General features: G+C 35.8%; 1 protein-coding gene across 1 annotated transcript in view; it reads left to right on the top strand.

The window, feature by feature from the left end:
• LOC131060452 (synaptotagmin-2) overlaps positions 1–22,457 on the top strand; it is a 154,452-nt gene that overhangs the window by 88,403 nt on the left and 43,592 nt on the right. Inside the window, exons 5-11 of the mRNA XM_057993686.2 lie at positions 6,392–6,510; positions 6,609–6,710; positions 6,924–6,998; positions 9,108–9,184; positions 9,300–9,546; positions 9,676–10,020; positions 10,130–10,258. Of these exons, the coding sequence (XP_057849669.1) occupies positions 6,392–6,510; positions 6,609–6,710; positions 6,924–6,998; positions 9,108–9,184; positions 9,300–9,546; positions 9,676–10,020; positions 10,130–10,258 (1,094 nt within the window). The remainder of the gene's footprint in view (positions 1–6,391; positions 6,511–6,608; positions 6,711–6,923; positions 6,999–9,107; positions 9,185–9,299; positions 9,547–9,675; positions 10,021–10,129; positions 10,259–22,457) is intronic.

Below are 22,457 nucleotides of genomic sequence, written 5' to 3'. Positions count from 1 at the left end.
ATTGATTCCTATGGCATGGTTGAAGGTGGAGTGAGGTATTCTTGCCTTGTTAGGTGAATTGAAGCGAATGAAGTCAAGAAATAACTCTAAAGCTTGAATTTCGCTCCTGACCCTTCCAAAGGGTCCAGAGCGAAATTCTCAATTTCACCTAACTTGCCCATAACCAAGGTCAGGACATAGATCCCTAGGCTTTGGAGAAGAGAAAACTAAGCATATTCTTGCCTTGGGAGGAATTTTGGAGTAAAGGAGTGATAGAATTGTCCTGGAATGCAAATTTCGCTCCTGACCTTTCCAAAGGGTCCAGGGCAAAATCCCTTATAGGTCCTGTCCTTGGGAAGGATCTCAAGCGAGCTTCATTTTGATAACTCTTGTTGATGTTTTAAGGTAGAAAATGCTACGCTGAATGAATTTATTATGTGTCCTTAATCATCCTTGGTTTATTTTGCAGATGGAAGAAGACCAGGCTAGGGCATGGACGACCACTTCCAGTCCATCATCATCAAGGACGTTCCACAGGCAAAAGGGGAAGACTCAAGATGCTTTGAGGCATTGGATGACTAGGAGTGTTCAAGGAGTTCAAGTTAGCCTCAAGACCTCATTCTACCACAAGATAACAAAGAAAGGCTTTGCCAGCACTTCAAGGCGAGGTGTACTTCCGGAGAAGGACGACTTGACAGTCAGGAAACCTCATTAGACACATGGGAGTCAAAGAAAGGCACACCGTTCATCAAGCACATTAAAGACAAAGGAGGATCAACCAAGGTCAATGCAAGGGTACGTTGAAGAAGCAGATAGTTTCAGAAGAGTTAATCAAAGTTAACTTTTCAGCATCATCAAATTGAATATTAAAAGAGGAACGAGCAAGTACTAGACAAGGTGGCATCCCAGTTATGATTCCTCCAGTCGGATTGGTCCACCTTAGCATGACTACATTCAATGTACCTAATTTACTAGAGGTGGCACAAACTTTGGTGTACCTACCCCTGCTTCCTATTGGTCCTCACCCTTGGAATGTAATTTTCTAATTGGCTAAGGAAGTTTGTTGTAACAAACCCTAATTAGGGTTTCTATCTTGTAATCCTAGCCATTGATTCTAAGTCAATCAAAGCCGTTTGTTTGTAAAGGGTTCTCTATATAAAGCCCTGGCTCCTCATTTGTAAAGGTTAATAGTTGGTTAGATAATAGTCAGAGATTGATTAATAGACAATAGATAGTAGAATAGCAAATAGAATAGCAATTAGAGTAGATTAGGAAGAGAAGGCAAGAAATTGTTGCCTTGATTGTAAATGAACCCCCTTTTCATTGAATATATGGTGAAATGTGTCGTTTCTTTGCAATATGCGTGGTCTCTTGTGGAATCTTCATTGTAGATGATAAATGATTAGATCGAATGAAAGAAGTAATTGAATGCACTCGCATGGAATCCCCCCTAGTCCAAACCACTAGCCTCTTGCTGACTGTAAGTGCGCCTTGCGTGGTCAACTGGCATAGAATGAGCTTAATCTCAAGTCGTTACACATCTATTGTTCATGCATTAACTTGAATGATGATCAATATCTGATGGTATCTGATTTGAATATATTTGAAGCATCCCTTAGAAGATCGCACTGAGTTGGTGTCGAATTGTTCAGCCTGATGGTGAGACCTAGCCCAGTAGGACTCCACCTAGTCGTTCATCCATCTTCTTGCATTCTAGGTCTTAGAGTAGACTCTCTAAACTCTGTACCTTTTGCCATTTCTTTATCTTCCAACTAGTAGATAGGACTTGAGTTCTAGTAGATCAGATGCTCAGGCAGTCAAATGTAAGTCCCCTTGTGATTCCAGCAAAATCACATCATACCGCAAGAGCTTATCCACGAGTAGAGAACCTACACAACAGAGCCTTGGAGTTTCTTCGATTGATCCTTCTGCGATATCTTCAGCATTCGGGAAGCTTTATTCAAGAGAGGATAAGATACCTCTGGGTATTTTATTCTGTGTTTGGTCGTGTACAAAAGACACATCAATAGTACCCCTTTCCAAATCTTGTCCATGGGAAAAACAGAACACTTTTCAATAACTTTGTCCTTTTATAAAATCCAAAGTATCATAATTTTATAAAATAATGTTTAATACCTCCTTACAAAAATAGAATTCATCAACAAATATATGTTTTAAATTCTTGAAATTACCTTTTTCTACTCCTTTTTATTGTTGACCTTCATTTCTTTCAGCTTGGGGTGGGCTGTGTTATAATTCAACAGAGAAATGATATATTATGTATTGAATGCCCTATTTGTGTTTACATTTTGGTTTGCTTGTTTGTAAATTGGGTAAAATATTCAATATATTTTTGAGGAATCTTTGCATGCTTCTTCCTTCTTAGTCTCAAGCAACTTGACAAAATACTGACATATTCGATTGTAGAGGAAATATTTATACAAAAGCATGAATCTTTGTATGTTTCTTCTTTCTTAGTCTCAAGCAACTTGACAAACTATGCTTTTGTATAAATATTTCCTTTAGGCTTTATGATTGAATATGTCAGAATGGTTTCTTTACTAAGTTACCAGGTTCTCCCCTTAGGGTCCCAGTCCCATTCCCAACCAAGCTGAGTAACGGTTCAGTGATGGGAGCCGTATAGGGATGCACCCTGGCAACTCCCCAGGGCTCCCATATATTAACATGACCTCCATGCACAGATTTTAAAGAAAAATGTGAGAAATGAAAATAGAAGTATGTTTTAGCGATTTGCTTTTGGTTCAAATGATATTGAACTAAGTGAGCGATTTGCTTTTGGTTCAGATGATATTGAACTAAGTGATGACCTCGATCTAGATGCTATTGATGAAGATTGAAGATAAGGATACAATTTTTTTATCGTATTATTTTCAAATTTTGTAATTTTAATAGTTTTCATTTGAATCATCTTGTGAGTTGAGCATGTTTGATCTTAGCCTAAATTAACAATGTGTACATCAGAATTGACCTTGGTTTACTACATAACAACCCTTGAATGAGCCAGCCTGGGAAATTGAGTTAAGGGGCCGACTCAGATCCCCCTGCCTCCCCCCCTTTCCGTTGGATGTTATAAATCGGAAGGCAAAATCACTTAGAGGCATGGGAAAAAAGGGAATAAAAAGAAAATAAGCAGTTGATAATCAGAAAATAAGGAAAGTAAGAGCAGAACCTGATCTAACACTATCAGCCTGAAAATTAGTAGTTTGTGTGGGAAATGGGATATACATCTAAAAATGCAATTTTGATATCTTGCTGAAAAATGCAAGGGGAAGAAATGGAAGTCTGAGTTGAATTCAGAATAAAGGCAGCCATCTATAACATTTAATAATCTGAAAGGATCAGAAGTCATTATACATAATCTGCACTCATCAAGGAATTGGATCAGATCATTTGTAGATAACCTGCAATAGCAGACTTGAATCAGGAACCTGCAAATAGCAGACTTATAATCTAGCAAGTAATTGGAATGCAATATGTTGATCTTGCTTAATATATATTTCCTTATGTAGTGCTAAGATAATTAAGAATGGAATTGCTAATCTATCAAGACTCTTATAATTATTTATTTAATCAATTTATTCTCCCACAAACAATCATATGTGGGTTAGGAAGGAGATGCTTTGGGAGAGCAGATATGGGTTCCCCTTCTAAGTAGACCACCCCATGTTGGATGGACAAGAGGGGCCAAGGGGTATTATATCACGCCCTTGGGCTTAGTTGTGGCGAATGGTTCTAGGCACCCTTTTTGTCATCCCCTCCAATCCCCATGATGGTTGATTGTGGGAAGTGAAAGAAGCAATCATGTATGAGTTAGTAAGGAGATATGGTTGAGAGAGCTAATACAGGTTCCCCCTCTAAGTAGACCACCCCATGTTGGATGGACAAGGGTTCCTGCCACTTCTGTGCCAAGGGGTGTTATATCACGCCCTTGGGCTTAGTTGCGGCAAATGGTTCCGGGCGCTCAATCTCGCTTACCCATCTAATCCTTACTATGGTTGATTCTTGGAAATAAAACTACAGATTAAATCCCAATGCATGATTTTGCTCAAATACTTATTCAATTTGATAATAGGATACTATTTAATGCAACTACTTATATACACATTTATATGTTATTGGATCCCTAACCCCCATGGAAATAATTGGTATTATAAATTACATTTCAAATGTTGACTGACATGATTGCAGGATCTAAATCAGGATTTATCTTCCTAAAGACATTTTAACTGGTAAAGTTATAATTCTAACTGTATTACATTTCTTATTTTAACTACAACGTGTGGTTTTAGGGCAAAATATAAGAATATTCCTGAAGGGGACATTACAAACTTGGATGATTGTTTGGATCACATATGACATATGCACCATGTGAATTATATTAATGCTGGGAAAGGTACATCACGAGATTTGTTTGAGATGGACTTCCATTTACATCACATTTTTCCAAATGCTACATAATCTATGTCTCACGATATAATATTTGTTAAACATATATTGATCATTAGCACTGATCAATAACTTTATTGATGGTCACATTACATATCATTTGTTTTTAAACATCAAGTGAATGCTTTGTTTTCCAGGGGCAATGAACTTGCTTTTACATATTGAGATCTTTCCACCTCTGCCTTTGGTTCACATTGTATCTAGTGCTTCCTCCACATTTACCAATTTTTGGCTGTGAAGGAGTTACCTGCAGAGATAAAAGCAGCAAGTAAACAATTGCTTATGTGGGTAGTATATTACCGCTGGGCCTTGGGCTTTAACCTGTCACATTACAAATCTTTAATACATCACTGTCACCGTCAGACTAATATGATTGTTATACTGCAGTACATTAAATAACTATGTACCTGATAGTTTTAGTCTAGATTTTTTTTATTAATTTATTTAAAGTATACTTGCTTATGTATTTGTCCTCAACAATGCCTGAGACACTTGCATTAGGTTTAAAGAATGGCCTATATATGTTCCACTGGCATATTCTTGACCTTTGTTGACGTCAATATACTTTTAGTCTGTTTCATTTGTTCTTGTCTTGATTCTATTCTGCTAGATAATGTTTTAACCAACAAAAGATTAATGTTATGTTTGTTCCCCAGTCTTTGAATTATATTTCTGTATATATATCATCACCGTTAGACTAATATGATTGTTATACTCCAGTACATTAAATAACTATGTATCTGATAGTTTTAGTCTAGATTTTTTTTATTAATTTATTTAAAGCATACTTGCTTATGTATTTGTCCTCAACAATGCCTGAGACACTTGCATTAGGTTTAATGAATGGCCTATATATGTTCCACTGGCATATTCTTGATCTTTGTTGACGTCGATATACTTTCAATCTGTTTCATTTGTTCCTGTCTTGATTCTATTCTGTTAGATAATGTTTTAACCAACAAAAGATTAATGTTATGTTTGTTCCCCAGTCTTTGAATTATATTTCTGTATATATATGTAATGAATTTCAGACTTTGCTTCAATGCTGTGGAGCCAAATTTGGGCAATAGAATATTAATCACATCATGTTTGTGGTTACATGATGTGCTTTTATATTGTGTTCAGTCATTAAAATTTATTTCACTAGATTATGATTTTACATTATCTGGCAATTGGTTATCATGGCGAAGACAGAATTATGTATCTATTCATGAAAATTGACTAGGAAAGCCAAGAATTCAAGATTTGCATTATGTTTATCAAGTTTAGTCATTTCTGATTAATGTAGGTTTGTGCAATGCAAATAAACTGATGAAGCTATTTTCATGCAGTTTCTTTTTGTTACGTAATCTGATCAGCTGAAGCAATCTTTTTTTCTCCTCATGTTTTTAATAGCAATAAATGATTTCATGGCAATGCATCATTTTCAGCTGTTGAGATTGCATATCATGTTTGATGAGGATACTCAAAAGTTCTTTCTTGTTTTTTTAGGAATTTAGATTGTTAATTGCTATAAACATACTTTTACTCGTTAAAGCCATTTCATTGTGAAAGTGTTTATCTTTCTCTTTGTTTGTTATTCACATTATAAGTGATGTTACAGTTGCTATGAAAAAATGTGTGTATTTCATGGGTGCTTTGAGCACTAAGTCTTCAATTATTGCTCTTTGATCTCTGATCCTCCAAATAGTTAGTTTTTAACAACTACCGAGATAATTTGAAATGTACTCATCTTTCCTAAGTTCAGGATGAAGTATATCTGAAGTTGAACACTTATGGAAAGGTTTGTCATAACAATAATTTGGTATCATACTGAATTCACTGGTTGCTAGTAGATACTGTGCATTCCTTGGCTTCCCTTTTGAACAAGCACAATAAATAGACACGAACTTTCTTTTAACTAAGTTAGATTGATAAATTTTTTCCATGCTATCAATATTGTCAGGAGTGAAAGTCTATGATACTCAAGAAAAAGAAATGATCATTGAACCTGCTCTGAGGTGGGCTGGAAACCCGAATATTATTGTGGCAGTTAAAGCATTTGGTCTAAGGGCCACTGTGCAGGTCTGCTCTTATTTGCTGAAAAGTATTTTATGTTTCTAAGTATGTGACAATCCCATTTGTAAGTGTACTGAGTGCTGGAGGGTGTATGCATTTTTCAGTTGGTAGATTTGCAGGTTTTTGCAATTCCACGTGTCACACTGAAGCCACTTGTCCCAGCTTTCCCATGTTTTGCAAAGATATTGGTCTCTCTTATGGAGAAGGTAAAAGTTAAAAGTTTAAATCTCTTTTTACATGTAAGTTAATATTTTACCAATCTCATTGATGTATATTCATGTCTTTTTGACGTGTCAGATATTTAACAGAAGGTGAAATTCTAAATCTAAATGAGTGTAGATTGATATTGTCATTTATTTCCTCACTTGAGATTAACTCTGATGAGTAGTTTGGAATCTCTGTTTATCCTTGATTTGCAGCCCCATGTTGATTTTGGATTGAAACTACTTGGTGGAGATGTTATGGCCATTCCGGGTCTTTATCATATTGTGCAGGTGGCTTCTGCTTCCTTTTTATGGCACCTCTTCTTCTTGAATTTTGTGTCATTAAATTAAAGCAGTTGAAAATTTAATTTCTATACTTCTAACTTCTGGTTTCATCTTGAGTCTTTCCTAAAGAAATACTTCACCAAGAATGCATGCATGTTTAGTATTCTTACTGTTCACCTAGCAGTCACTGGTAAGGATATCTATTTCATTGAAATTATTAATACTTTTTTAGAGTCATATTTGTCGTGTTTTAATTATTTTCCTTATCTACAGTTATGATGTAAGTGCCCTAGAACTGTTCTTTCTGGTTTAAAGTGGAGTCAAGAGGAAAACGCCACTCCCATGAATAAGAGAACATCACCAAACTTATTAGAACAAGATACATAAAAAATCTATTGGTTACCATGTTGTTAGCATTTTAATTCACACCTTGCATTGTGACACAAAATAGAACATGTGTTGTAGAACGACTCATTGAACTAGTATTGGAAGCTCCCTATAAATAAAAAACTAACTTAAAACCCAATTTTGAATTGTCTGTACTTGCTATTTATAATATGTATGGATGTGCTTTTTGTTGTTTTTCACACATAACGAACAGCTTGATTAGGAGCTGTGACAGCTTGTTGATGTCAGAGGCTGGTAGGAATGAGTTGAATGACGGTATGAATCACTGGCTGATGTTGGTGTATGTTTCAGACAGCTGGATTAGTGCCTGTGATGGCTGGATCATGTTATCCATCACCTCCCTCGTATGGTCAAATTTGAAAAGATTTAGGTATGGACTGTGACAGCTTGTTGATGTCAGAGGCTGGTAAGAATGAGCTGAATGACGGTATGAATCACTGGCTGATGTTAGTGTATGTTTCAGACAGCTGGATTAGTGCCTGTGATGGCTGGATCATGTTATCCATCACCTCCCTCATATGGTCAACTTTGAAAAGGTTTAGGTATGGATGAGAAAATCCTGTGCTGTATGGTTTACTAAGGTAAGCACAAGCTCAAAGGACCCATTGACGGGCTGTAAGGACTTTAGCTCAAACAAAAGAAAAAGTAGAATTCTGGTCATTCTATACAATCAAAGATTTTTACTTCAAGCATGCCTAGATGACTAGGTAACAGGTCTATTGTGTCATGGGTCTAATTATATGGTCGGTACTAAAAACTGTTGGCAGCATTTCTTTAGACATATCCTATGGTAATTTCAGACTGTCTGAAATTAGGGTGAGGCAGTTTACCCCAAAATCCAGATGGTTGAGCCTTGGACAATCTATCTAGGTTTGGGTAGCTTGATTCTGGTTCTCATTTTATTGAAGTAACTGGGGTGAAAAACTTTGAGCGGCTTAGGAGGTTCATGTAAATTGCCATGACTTTGTCTGCAATAAATATTGTCTGAAACACTTTCGTTTGTAATGATTTTTCCTCAGATTTATCAATTTTCATGGTTTTAGGGAATGCTTGTGGCTCCTTCCTTGCACAGAGGGTTGTGTTCTCCTAAACCTATGTGCACAGTTCAAATGGTGAAGTGATGAGAAAAAAAAATTAAATCTAAAAGTTGAAATATGAACCCGAAAATAAAATCTGTGCTTTTTTTCCTCCTAAATATCTTCTCTTTATATGTTAATGAACATTCTGATCATTTTTGACACCATTTCTCTTTCTTGCTTTTTGACTTTCCTCTTAATCAACTGGAGTATCCAGAAGCTAATTCTTAATTACTAGCTGGCATCCTTGAGCTATATGTTCTTTATACGAACTACATTTATCAATTGTTAAGTCTTGAATCCTTGGTGAGTCTGAGCTTGCTGCATGTGTTAAAGTAGTCTATGTGCGTAGTGTCTGATACAATTTCCCAAAGCAAAGGCAAAAATAGGATAATGAATGTATATAAAATTATATGCCTAGGTGCAAGTTAGCTAGTGATTCTTTTTCCTAATGGAAAAAATAATCTGGACAGAAGTCAGGTGGAAATTTAAAAGAGGAATATTATTGTGCTTGTTGCAATAACACTAACAGCATTATTTTTAGCAATGGAAGTGGATGTTACGTAGTTCCAAACTAGTGTGTATGGTTTATGAGCCTTGATGTTTACTAGACGATTATTTTGTTGAATAGGAACTTATCAGAGAACAGGTTGGCAATTTATATGTGTGGCCGAAAACACTGGAGGTGCCTGTGCTGGAGGACACGAGGTATCCACACTCTTAGGAGTATTTATTTGATTTGTATATTTATATTTATTTGTATGTTAAAATTAACTCTCTCAAATGATACAGCTGTATTTATCTCTGGTTGTTTGTTATGCAGAACTATGCATAAACCTGTAGGCATGCTCCATGTAAAAGTTGTCAGGGCAACTAACTTAAAAAAGAAAGACATGATGGGAAAATCTGATCCATATGTGAAACTTAAGCTGTCAGGAGAGAGGCTTCCATCAAAGAAAACCAAAATTAAAATGAGTAACCTGAACCCAGAATTTAATGAGGAGTTCATCTTTACTGTGAAGGATCCAGAGTCTCAAGTTCTAGAAGTTATTGTCTATGACTGGGAAAAGGCATGTGTTATTGCCTTGTCTTCTTCATAACGTTGGTGCTTTATTTTTGAAGCATATATTATTTACTGATTAAGCAATCTTTTTATAACAATGCTTGATAAGGCTAAGTTGGACTGTCAATTGGTGCAGGTTGGTTCACATGAGAAGATGGGAATGAATGTTTTCCCTTTGAAAGAATTGACACCAGATGAGACTAAATCTATTACCCGTGATCTTCTAAAAAACATGGAACCAAATGACCCACAGAATGAAAAATCACGTGGGGAAATCACTGTGGAGATGATGTATAAACCTTTTAAGGAGGATGAAACCGTAACTGCTGATGATAATGCAATTGATAAGGCTCCAGAAGGCACACCAGCAGGTGGAGGCTTGCTTGTAGTGAGAGTAAATGAGGCCCAGGATGTTGAAGGAAAACATCATACAAATCCTTACGTGCGTCTTCTTATGAGAGGAGAAGAGAGGAAGACCAAGGTGCCATTTCTATAAATATGTTTTTTATCAAGCTATTCTATTATGATCTTTTGATTATCGATAGTCATGAACTGTTATAACTATCTTAACTTGGTCTCTACACATACAGCCTGTCAAGAAAAACAGAGACCCAAGGTGGGAACAGGAATTTGAATTCACTTTGGAGGAGCCACCTGTAAATGAAAAGCTACATGTTGAGGTTATGAGCAAGGGAATGGGCTTGGCTCTGCATGCAAGAGTATGTGCTTTTCTTTAGCTAATTTCCTAACTATATCATTTTTTCCAGTCTGAAAAATAGTCATTGTTGAATTGCTAAGTAAGTGTCTTATGTGGTGTACCCATGCAATTTTTTATATTATGTCAAGTTTTTAGCTGAAGTCATTGTCCTAAGCTGTCTTAAGGGAAATGCGTTTTGGGTTTTGTCTATTCTTTGTCTTGTTATCCTATATCCTTTTCTAATCTTTGTAGGGTCATAAAATTCAGTTGTTCAAATCATTCGTTGAGGATAGGAAAGATTGGTTGCTGCTAAAGAACATGGACAGAGGCACACCTTTGAGATTGAAGCTTTCAAATATGAAAAATGTCAAAGTTTGGAGATCAGAGGCATATTTCACCAAAGGGAATGGGATTTGACTGTCAAAGATTTTGTACACACTATCAGGGGCACACCTGATGTGTACGGGTGCACTTCATAAAAGGAAGAAATTTAAATTTCAACTTAAACTGTGAAGTTCTGAACATAGGTGTGTGTCTAGGCAGGAAGAGGCATCTCAAGGAAGGAAAATCAAGTGTTCAATAATGCATTCACGAGTGCGCTTTTGAGTTATAAGCATACACCTGATCAAAGGACAGAATTTGGTTTGTAAAATCATAGGAAAGTGCATATAGTGCTCGCTTGGTAGAGGTGCACCTCATAATACGGGTTATTTTGTTTCAAAATGAAGTCAAAAGTCCTATTTAGAAGTGTGTGGGCCTGAGGAAAATGCATCTTATCAATGGAAAGAAGTCACTGTATAGGTTTGCTGTGCCTATTGTCTAGGTGAATGCCTGACTAAAGGATAAAGTTAAATTTAAAAATAAAATCTCTAATGCTATTACAAGTGCATGCTTGAGCTGTTGCACCTCTATATGCACTTTTCAAAATTTCAAAAGGGCTGATTCCAATCAAGAGGGGCACACTTTTGTTCTTGGATGACTGATTTTCAAATTTAAAATCAAGTCTATTCATAAGGCACATGAGACAAGAGGAAGACAGGTTTCATTAAATTCCTCTATTCAAAATAGTCAACTTCGATCTAATAAGGGCAAATTCTATTTATAAGTTGAAGCGCTACTTTGGAAACTCATTACCTAAGCAAGGATGCCAATCAGATTTTAATAAGAAACATATCTATTAGTAGATCTGAGTGCCAATTTTAGGAAAAGGGCGCGTATTTGAACAAAGTCTTCAATCAGCAGCAACAAAACAGAAATAGCAGTTACATCAGTCTACTGCAGGTTCTACTACAGCTGTAGGTTGTCATTCTTTATACTTAAATCAGGCACTTAGTCATAACAGCAGTCTTCTTGCTTCAAGAACCTCTTTCCTCTGTCAATTTTTGGCCATCCTGAAGAGAAAACAACAACTTTGTCACCAGCATGATGCTGATTTTGAGGGAAAATAGTTATAACAATGGCTGTAGCAGACATACAAGCATTGCCTCTTCATCAAATTCTTCCTTTCTCTCAAATACCTGTCCAATCCAAGGAAAAACCATTCAAAAGGGGGACAGTTTGAAAAAGTTTTCTACAGATTCAAGAGGATTCAAGATGATGAAATATAGATTCAATGGAGCAAGGGGTGTTCTGTTTCAGAAGGTTTGGAAGCACGGTATAAGAGCACACTTTATGAGGAATGAAATTGAATCAATGTCTAGGTGTGTGCTTGAGATTGAGATGTGCACCTCATAAAGGGAAAAAGGGATTGATTCTGAAAACAAGTTCACACCCATTGTTAGGTATTTCCGTAGGGGTGAAGGAGCTCAACTCATGAAGGGAAACTTAGATTTTTAATGCCAATATTTAAAATTGATGTGTAGGTGTGCATTTGGGCTGCAAGTGTAGACCTTACTAAAGGGATTTTTCAAATTAAAAAAATTATGTTACCAAGTGTGCACTTGGTGATGCAGTGCACACCTATACAAAGGAAATCTAAGGTGCAAGTTCAAAATCCATTTTATATTGTATTGGTTCATGTGTAAAGTTGACATGTGTGCAAATCAAAGGGATTCAAAATGTTAAATTGGATCTTTCAAGGCTTTAGATGTCTTAAGTGGGATAGCTATAATTAGAGGAAATTTTTTGTAATGAAATAACTTGCACAAGAGAAGAATATAATAGGACATATGTTGCAAATGCTTGACATACTTGAGAATAATAATTCACTTTGAGGGGGCAAACCTCCAAAAGTCTCCAATAATATAATGATCATAAATTAATTACTAGCTCCTATAAGGCTATATGTACCACACCTATCCCATGGTGTGTTTAATACTATGGCATTTCCCGAAACAATTGATTGTATCTCCATCTACAACCATAATTTGAAATTTTAGGGCTGGGTAAACAAAACAATTCAATTGTGTTGCTAACTTATTGTTGATAAAGTCATTACTCCCTGAGTCAATCAATATTGTTACCTTTGTTGTTTAAGGAACTCCAATACCTTAAGTGTTTGTGGGGTGCTAATGCTTGATAGTGCATGGCAAGTAATGGTTGGACATCTTTTGAGTCTTCCACAACCACTATTACCTCTTCATCCTTTTCATCATCACTGGTTTCTCAATATTTCCTCTAACCTTCTTGCCAATCTAAAAGATTTAGATATAAGAATCAGATTGAGTGTTCACCTCATATTGGATGTGATCCTTGATCCCACCAAGAAACAAGTCATTCAAATTTTCATCTGTGATTGTTTCCATTGGCAATGATGGATTTCAAAATTGTTGAATATAATCCTTGACAAATCTCGTTTGGCACAATTTTGCTAATTGGCTAAAGCAGTTCTTTGCTAAGTTATTATAAAAATGTGATTATAATTTATCAATGAAAACTTGAGGAATTGACACTAAGGGACACTTCTAAAACCAGAAAGGCATTTGTACCAAATGAACAGCATTGCTAGTTTCTACCCTCTTGGAATTTGATGTACATCAAAAAATTCTCCATTTTATTCATCCAAGTTAGTGGATCATTGCCATCAAACTTGTGCATATCCACCTTTAATAGCAGGTTTCACGATCTTGTATGAATGCTAGCATTTGATTTGGATTGGTGATTTTGGATGATCCATTTTGATTGCTTAAAACATGATGTGTGGCTTTGGTGAGAGAGATAGCATCTAGATAGATTTTTAGAGTTGATACATTAATTCCTTAACGTTAGCTATGTCATCTTTCATTCTCGCTACTTTGATATTTGTGATTGCATATTCTCCATACTTTTTTCCAGCTTTTGCATTTTTCTTTCATTTGTTGAAGAACACATCAGATTGAAGTTCCTCTTGGTCCTAGCCTTGAATATCTATCCTCTTTGTTAGGAGATTTTCTTGGTGTGTGGGAATTCTTGCTTTGGCCTCTAGTTTGTGGCCCTATTGTGATTCCTCCAAAATAGATTTTGCAATAATTTATTTGAAACGAATCAGGATATGCTGAAACTTTTGCTATAACTTATCTTACTTGGAACTCATTTTTTTCTAAAAGAATGTCCAAGAAATTTTTTGATTTGCAGCCTTGGGAGTGAATTTGGTGGAAACTCTAATTTTACAATAACTTCTTCTAATCTGCTTCAAATTATCTCAAATTTGGATTTGAGGAGCTTCAATATTACCTTGTTTCTTGCCTTTCAGACATCTAGATCATGTTTTGATACCCCTTGTAATGAAATAACTTGCACAAAGAGAAGAATATTGTAGGAAATATATTGCAAATATTTGATAATCCTTGATAATAATAAGCCACTTCGAGTGGCCAAACCTTCAAAAGTCTTCAGTATAAAATTACAAGGTAATGCACAACATGATTTCTGTTAAGTTTAATCAGATTTATATATAGTTAATTTTAAATTAAGAATGATATAGTCTGCTGTATGTTATAATATTGATTGCACTTATTTATTATTTCAACTTTGCCTTTAATCTGAGTTGTTGCAGATTACAGTGTAAACCATAATTCTCATACAAGTAATATTACCTCTACGGCTGTACGTAATTCACATACAAGTCAATCTGCACGGCTGTCTCTATATCGACTGTGATGGAAAGTCGATCTGCAATGTATATTCATTGAACTTCTGCATCTATCGACGCCATGTTATTTATACACAAAGGTTGATCCACAAAGGAGTCACGACTCCTTGTGGAACTGACATGGTTCCTCAAGGAGTCGTGACTCCTATGTGGAGTCATCCCGACAGCCATCAACAAATGCTTAACCCACGATAATCTCGTCGGAAACTGATAGTGAAATATGACTATTTACTAATAATCGGAAATGTGTCAAAAATGAAATTATATAATTAATATTATGAATAATTAGTAACACAAGGTTGTTACTAATTATTCATAATATTGATTATAATATTAATAATTAAATAGTTACATAAATATACATCTATATGTGATCAGAATAATAAGGATAGATATAAATACAAGACAAATGTCTAAGGCCGTAAGGCCAATTAGACATTTGGTTTATCCGACTGATGCTATCTATTTTAACACTCCCTCTTAGCAAGGGAGGATAATCTTCTATCCTACAATGCTTATTGTGATCACAATAGATTCATCTATAAGAGAGAGAGATATCACCTCACTGTGATATTAGGAGATATGGCATATCCACGGATATCACGTCTCATGATATCCACCATGATCTCATAAACAATACCCACCATTATGTCCACAGATATCATGTCTCATGATATCCACCTTAATGGCAAATTTAAGGATATTGATTCATGGCATGTCCACGGATATTACGTCACATAATATCCACCATGAACCTCTTAATGTAATGCCCACCATTATGGCTTGTCCACGAATATCATGTCTCATGATATCCACCATTATGGCATATTCAAGGATATTACTTCATGGCATGTCCGCGGATATTACGTCACATAATATCCACCATGAATATCTCTTTATGTAATATCCACCATCATGGCTTATCCACGGATATCACGTCTCATGATATCCACCATTATGGCATATTCAAGGATATTACTTCATGGCATGTCCACGGATATTACGTCACATAATATCTACCATGAATATCTCTTTATGTAATAACCACCATCATGGCTTATCCACGGATATCACGACTCATGATATCCACCATTATGGTATATCCATAGATATTACTTCTAGAGATATCAACCATCATGACATATCCATAGATATCACATTTCACGATATCCATCATAATGGTGTGATCAATCAATATTGTGAGATCGTCACCTTACAATAATGATTAGATATACAAGTGTTTATCATTGAGAGATCGTCACCTCACAATGACATCCACCATGACTCATCCAGAGGGTGAACACACAAGTACAAGAAGGTCATCACGGATTCTCTCACGAGATGTTGTCATGGAGTCACACACATTACATTAATCATGAACCATATCAGATTAATAAGTTGCATTAATAGTAGTTTACACTTTAAACATCTTATAATAAGAAAGAGTACATTAGTATATTAAACAATACAATCAAATCAATGATGCTGAGACTCAATCTCAACTAGGGCTACATTTTCCACCATACCAAGCTTATCTCGAAAGTACACAAACTTTATTCTGGAGAGAGGATTGGTGAGAATGTTTGTCGTCAATTCATTAGCACTAATGTTTCTTAACTTAATAACATACCTTTCCACTTGACCTCCACATGCTTTGACCTTTCATGAAATACAAGGTTGGAGTTTGCATCACTCTTGGTGTATTCCAAGCTCATCAAGTATTCATCTATCCAGAAATATCGTGACTTAGGATTCAGCATAAAGGACCTTTTAGTCTACATGGGACTCCATCCCATGAATCATAACCCTTTGATTGATCACTAGAGAAACCATCTTGACATGGTCCACTCTCTCTGAACCAATATAACCAAGATCCTCGGATATCAATAGAAGCACATCATCTTAGCTGCTCCCTCTGTCACAAAAGCATCCCCTGCTCACATGGTCCCAATCATGGAAGATATATTTCTTTAGGAGACTCTCATCATCTGGCATGATCCTCATACGGTTGGAAGTGCTAGATCCAAAACCACCATGGATCTACTGTCATAAGATCAAGCCCTAGGCAGGAATATGATCATCTTGAGATTTAGAACAAAATCCCCTTTCAGTATGCTCTCTCTCACTGAGAGAGCCCTCTTGTCTCAATCTTGGCTTTGAACCCTAGATGCTATCATTACCAGCACAAGTGCATCTATGACTTTCACAAGTGAACTGTTGCACCTTAGATATTTGTTTTATAAAAAATATGGAAATGCAAAATCTCAGAATCTCCACTAAAGTCCTCTGCACATTCCTCCTGAATTTTAATCTCTTCTTCACAAATAAAACTTCAATACTCTATAGCCTAAAAAGCAATAGACTGTGATTCTAAAGATGTCCTAAATGTAAGGGACACATTTCTCATAGTAAATTGAAGAAATTTAAAAACACAAGATATCCAAATGCAGTTGTCGTAAGCGAACATCTACTGACAAAGTTGTTTCACAAATAACACCCATAATGTAATTACATGAATTAACAAAAAACTACATATTAAATTCATGAGTATTATTCAACCAAAAAGAAAACTTGTCTCTTTCAAATCAGAATATGAATTCATCTGAATCCTTTTGTGGAGGAGTTTTACCAACATCCGCAATGGAAGCTTGAGGCATAGTCCTAGTTGGACATTGCATTGCATAGTGACCATATTTGTCACATCTAAAGCATTGGATTTCTGAAATATCCTTCCTTCTTTTGAATGTAGGAGCACCATTAGATTCCTCATCTTTCTTTCTTTTGGAGTGTCCTTTCTTACCCTTCTTCTTTGAGGAGTGTGCGGCAAGAACATGAATATCTTCATTTATGGAGCTTTGGCCAATGCCTCTTATAGCCAATCTAGACTCTTCTTGAATGCAATCTTGCTTTAATCGATCAAACTTAGGAAGTTTTGATCTTGCACTTATCCCTTGAATAAATGCCTCCCATGAGGAGGGGAGACCATTTAGTGCCAGCATGGTTAAGTCTTTGCTCTCTATTGTGTGACCTATAGTAGAGAGTTGATTTTTCAATTCAGTGATCCTTATGATGTATGAGGTGATGAATTCGCCTTTTGTCATTTTGACATGATGGAGTTGTTGCTTAAGAGCAAGAGCTTGGCTTGTGTTGTTTATTTCACACATGTTCTCTAATGATTTGAACATGCCATGGGCAGTCTCCATCTTGGAGATAATTGGCACAATATGATCTTTCACTGAGTCAACTAACATCTTCATCGCTTTATTGTTCTTTCTCATCCATTGAAGCTTTTCATCTTCTTCTTCTGGTTCTGGTGTGGCTTTCTTCACAAATCCATCTAATTCGTTTTCACTTAAGGCCAACATGATCCTAAACTTCCAAGATACAAAGTTGGAAGCCCCTTCAAGTCGATCCTCAAATCTAACTCCATTCACCATTTTGAAGCGTAGAAGGGAGTTGAAGAATTCGAGGATAAATAGAGGATGGATTTGCCTATATAAATCTGATCTGATCTTTTCCTTAATCTGGCTTTGATACCATGTTAAGTTTGATCAGATTTATATATAGGTAATTTTAAATTAAGAATGATATAGTCTGCTGTATGTTATAATATTGATTGCACTTATTTATTATTTCAACTTTGCCTTTAATCTGAGTTGTTGCAGATTACAGTATAAACCGTAATTCTCATGCAAGTAATATTAACTCTATGGCTGTACGCAATTCACATACAAGTCAATCTGCATGGCTGTCTCTATATCGACTGTGATGGAAAGTCGACCTGCAATGTATATTCATCGAACTTCTGCATCTATCAACGGCATGTTATTTATACATGATTCCTCAAGGAGTCGTGACTCCTATGTGTAGTCATGCCGACAGCCATCAACAAATGCTTAACCCATGATAATCTCGTCGGGTTCTAATAAACACATGATCGGTCAATCAAACCGATAGTGAAATATGACTATTTACTAATAATCGGAAATGTGTCAAAAATGAAATGATATAATTAATATTATGAATAATTAGTAACACAAGGTTGTTACTAATTATTCATAATATTGATTATAATATTAATCATAATATTAACCAATTAATAATTAAATAGTTACATAAATATATATCTATATGTGATTTGAATAATAAGGATAGATATACGGATAAATACAAGACAAATGTCTAAGGCCGTAAGGCCAATTAGACATTTGGTTTATCTGACCGATGCTATCTATTTTAACAATTTCAACATTATTAAGCATGGGAAATGAGCTTCACCTACATAACTTATTAGGACAAGCTTAATCAAGAGATTCCATTTCAACACATAATATCTACACAGTATAAGACGATAAACTAAAAGAATGCAAATGAAGTCTTCATCCCAAGTAAATGGTTAACTCTAGATTGCAAGTTCAATTATGACTTCAACACAAGTTGAGTCAATGAATGATGAAAGTCCTTATTACACATCTCTCAATATATGGTACAATTTGGCCTACAATGTCACAATTAGAATGAACTCAACACACTCTCCAATTATAATTCGTAAATCCAACTAGCCTTAATGGAGGAACAATGCCACCCAACCATGTGGAACCTTGAGGCCCACTTCTTTGAACTAAGAGACAGTTGATCAGGCAATCATACTCACATGTAATTGTAATATCCCGTTGTTGAAATAAGATTTATTAATAAATAATAATAAATTAAATAAAAGAATAAAAATAAAAAATTAATATAATTAAAATTTAGTTAAGTTTAGTGAATGGTCAAAAGGCATGAAATAAAAAGTTGTGACTCCCTCAAACATGAGATATAAAAGGGAGAGAAGAAAACATCATTTGGGGAGAAAAGGGATGAAGGAAGAAAGAAGGGAGCAAAGGAATTAAAGAAGCATTAATGGGAAGACGATAAGAAAGTGACTCTTTCAAAGGGGCAGCAATGATGAAAGGTTGTGACCCTTTCGTAGGGTGGTAATTGTGAAATGTTGTGACCATTAAGAAGAGGTGCGTCTCTCCCTCACATTGGAGGATATAAAGTGGAGAAGTTTTCATTTGAGAAGGAAGGATCCATAGAATAGAACAAAATATCTGAAGCATTAAAAGTAGATTTAGGAGCAGACCTAAATTAGAATCATAAGAAAATCTGGAAGAATGATATGAACATTTATCAAAGAGATTAAAAGACAAAAACAAATCTGCAAACAATAATCAAGTAGGCATAGAAGGAAAAGGAGAGGAAATGTTAAATCAATAACCAGAGAATCAGACCTGATGGAATAGAAAGGATTCTCATACACGCATATATTTATCTGAGTATAGGCAGCAGATCAGATTGATATAAACAACAGACCTGTGCATTTGAAGAGGGAAACAATGTCGAATTGTATCTGTTCAAATTACCACAGCAGACTGAAAATACATAACCTGCAAGAATTCTACAAGTATAGTGGGCAAGATTTAGTGTCTTCCCAAAAGGGGACATTACAGTAATACAATTATGAGGAATGATACAAACATGGCATCACACATACCAAGTACATACGCATTGCAATTTCGATACACATTGTAAAACAAGGTTTATGGCTTACAACCAACTACCTACAAGAAGATGTTGTACAATCACCAAATTCAAGCAATGAGTTGGCAATAACATCGCTCAAGCAAGAATCTCAAGGACACGGAAAACTAGTGACCCAATGAAAATAGGAAGACGATTACTAAGCGTCAAACGTAGAGCATCATCATTATGTTACAGTGCCTAAGTCACTGTGCTTCGAATTTTAGGCTTCAAATTCGAAATTCGGCGAACTCATAGAAAACGTATCAAATTTGCAAAAAATCGTCTGAAATTTGCTAGATAACAAGCAGGGTTTTTTCTGTTGCCGTTGGGAGCTACAAAGGCTGCTTTTCCCGTTGCTGTGGGGAGCTACAAGGGCCGTAGGTCGGTGCCATTCCACGGAAGGGACGTAGGTCAACGTCATGCCATGAAAGGGTTTATAGACGCAGGTCGGGAGACAAGATATAAATTTTAATTTTTAAAGTTCGTGATTAAAATATAAAAGTTGTTGCCCTATAAATGTTATCTAACATTAAAAAATTAAAGCAAAACTTAGGTTATATAAATGAAAAGTTACATAAAAGGCCTATTCTTTTCCTTTTGATAATTCACTAAAATCCTTTTCATATTTTTCTTTCTTTGTCACTATGAATAATTCTTCAAAAATGATCCGATTTGCCCTTTAAGCAATGACAAACGTTTACAACAGTTGGAGAGATCGTTGTAGAATGTTGATCTTCCTTTGCCTTTGAGAGGGGTAGCGCCCTTATATAATGGGGGTATTTGGTATTTTTTTGGGGTTTTGGACTTGGAAATGCGTAAGAAAATAGAAATGAAAGATGAGAAATGTAGACTAATTTCTGAAGTTAAACATATTCAAGTCAAGATACCAAGAACATTATGTGTTAATCTCATTCACACATGATATTTAGGAAAACAAAGGTTATTATTAATGAAACATATGAAACATCAATAATAATGCATAGGAAACAGGTTGAATGCACATCCAAAACTTTGCCCTCTATTTCTTTGCTTGAATAGTATTGTCCAAGGTCTTATGTACAATATCTCATGTGAAGAGTGGAACCCCCTTTTAAATCTTCAAGCATATATATAGACTTAGGTGAGGTAACCACTTAGATTAACTACCTAACTACTTGTTGACGTGTTTTTTAGGACTACGCCGAACATAGAATAAAGTACCAACAATCACCTTACTCTCTCTTGATCAAAATTAGTTTGGATGCTAAGATTGCATGAAAAGTTCAAACGGCTAATTCCAAGGTTTCTTCAATGCGTGGACGTGCCTCAGTCAGTTGATGGGTTTGTTGTTAACCCAAGGGGCCTTACGTATGTTCATCGAAGATTTGCAGGTTCAAGGATTTTCTATGCGAATGATTTGCGCTGAAAGCTCTATTCTTGGATTTTTGGGGTTTTAAAATATGCTGAAAGTAAATGAGAATAGAGTAGAGAGAACTATGCTAAGTCTAATCTAATCCTAAGAACAAGAGACGAGATCACTCATGCAAAATCAAACCACGCTTCGTTTCACCAACAAAGCACAACTACGCAAAGGCGGTGCAATCTTCAAAGGGTGTGTAGAGGTTTTTCAGATCACCAATGTAGACCATCAAATCGAACAATCTTCATTTATAATCGAAGTTAAGCATATACACATAACAGAGGCTCAGGCTAAATTTGCACAGTATGCAACAATCAGTTGCAAACCAAAAGTAGAGCTCGGACTTTGCAACAAGTAATCCTATCAAATCTAGTTCTTCTAACAACATAAAGCAAAACCTATTCTAACTGAAGAGAGCAAGACCATGCAGATTGCTAAAATAGAACAAGAATACACCATCAAAATCGAACAATGTATTAAGTTGGCTACTTCAACAATCCTTAGCAACAATCTCTGACAAAACAATCTCTCCTCTCTTACAAATGAGGGGGCTCACCCCTTTATATAGGCCTTTGGCCTTGATCACATGCAAAACCCTAATTAGGGTTTATCCCTAAAAGACTCTCCACTCAAGATGCAACAAGGTGGGAATCAACAATTAATACCCATCATGCCCATATACAATTAATTCAAAAGCCCCAAAATGGCGTACATTAGTGCATTAAATGCACCCCATTATATCAAACATTCCCATGCAAGAAATAAATGCCCATCATTCCCCATGCGACGGCTACATGCGTAGAGAATCTGCCATAAAATCATTAATAAGACGACTGCATGCAAGAAGATTCTTCATGCATTCAACATGCATTGACCAGGCTGCCACTAAGTCAAAAATATTCCAGCAGTAAATGCGCCGCCACTATTCCGCCAAAAGATTCTCGTCCAAGAATGGACGACCATTATCCCGTTCATTTATTGCATATGCAATGAATTTACTGATGACGACTTCCAGCTCTCCGATGGAGATACTTGTCACATTTTCAATATCAAATTCCATTAAGGTAATTTCTTCCTCGCTCTTGGAAAAGAAGCTTTCCCATTCCATCATGATTTCCCGTGTCCTCTTCATTGTACTGGAAAATGAAGAAACATTTGCAAAATTTTCCTTAGGGAATGAACCTACGA

This window comes from Cryptomeria japonica, chromosome 2 (genome assembly GCF_030272615.1).
Source record: "Cryptomeria japonica chromosome 2, Sugi_1.0, whole genome shotgun sequence".
In the NCBI taxonomy this organism is placed as follows: domain Eukaryota; kingdom Viridiplantae; phylum Streptophyta; class Pinopsida; order Cupressales; family Cupressaceae; genus Cryptomeria; species Cryptomeria japonica.
This window is presented reverse-complemented; position numbering and strand designations above follow the sequence as displayed.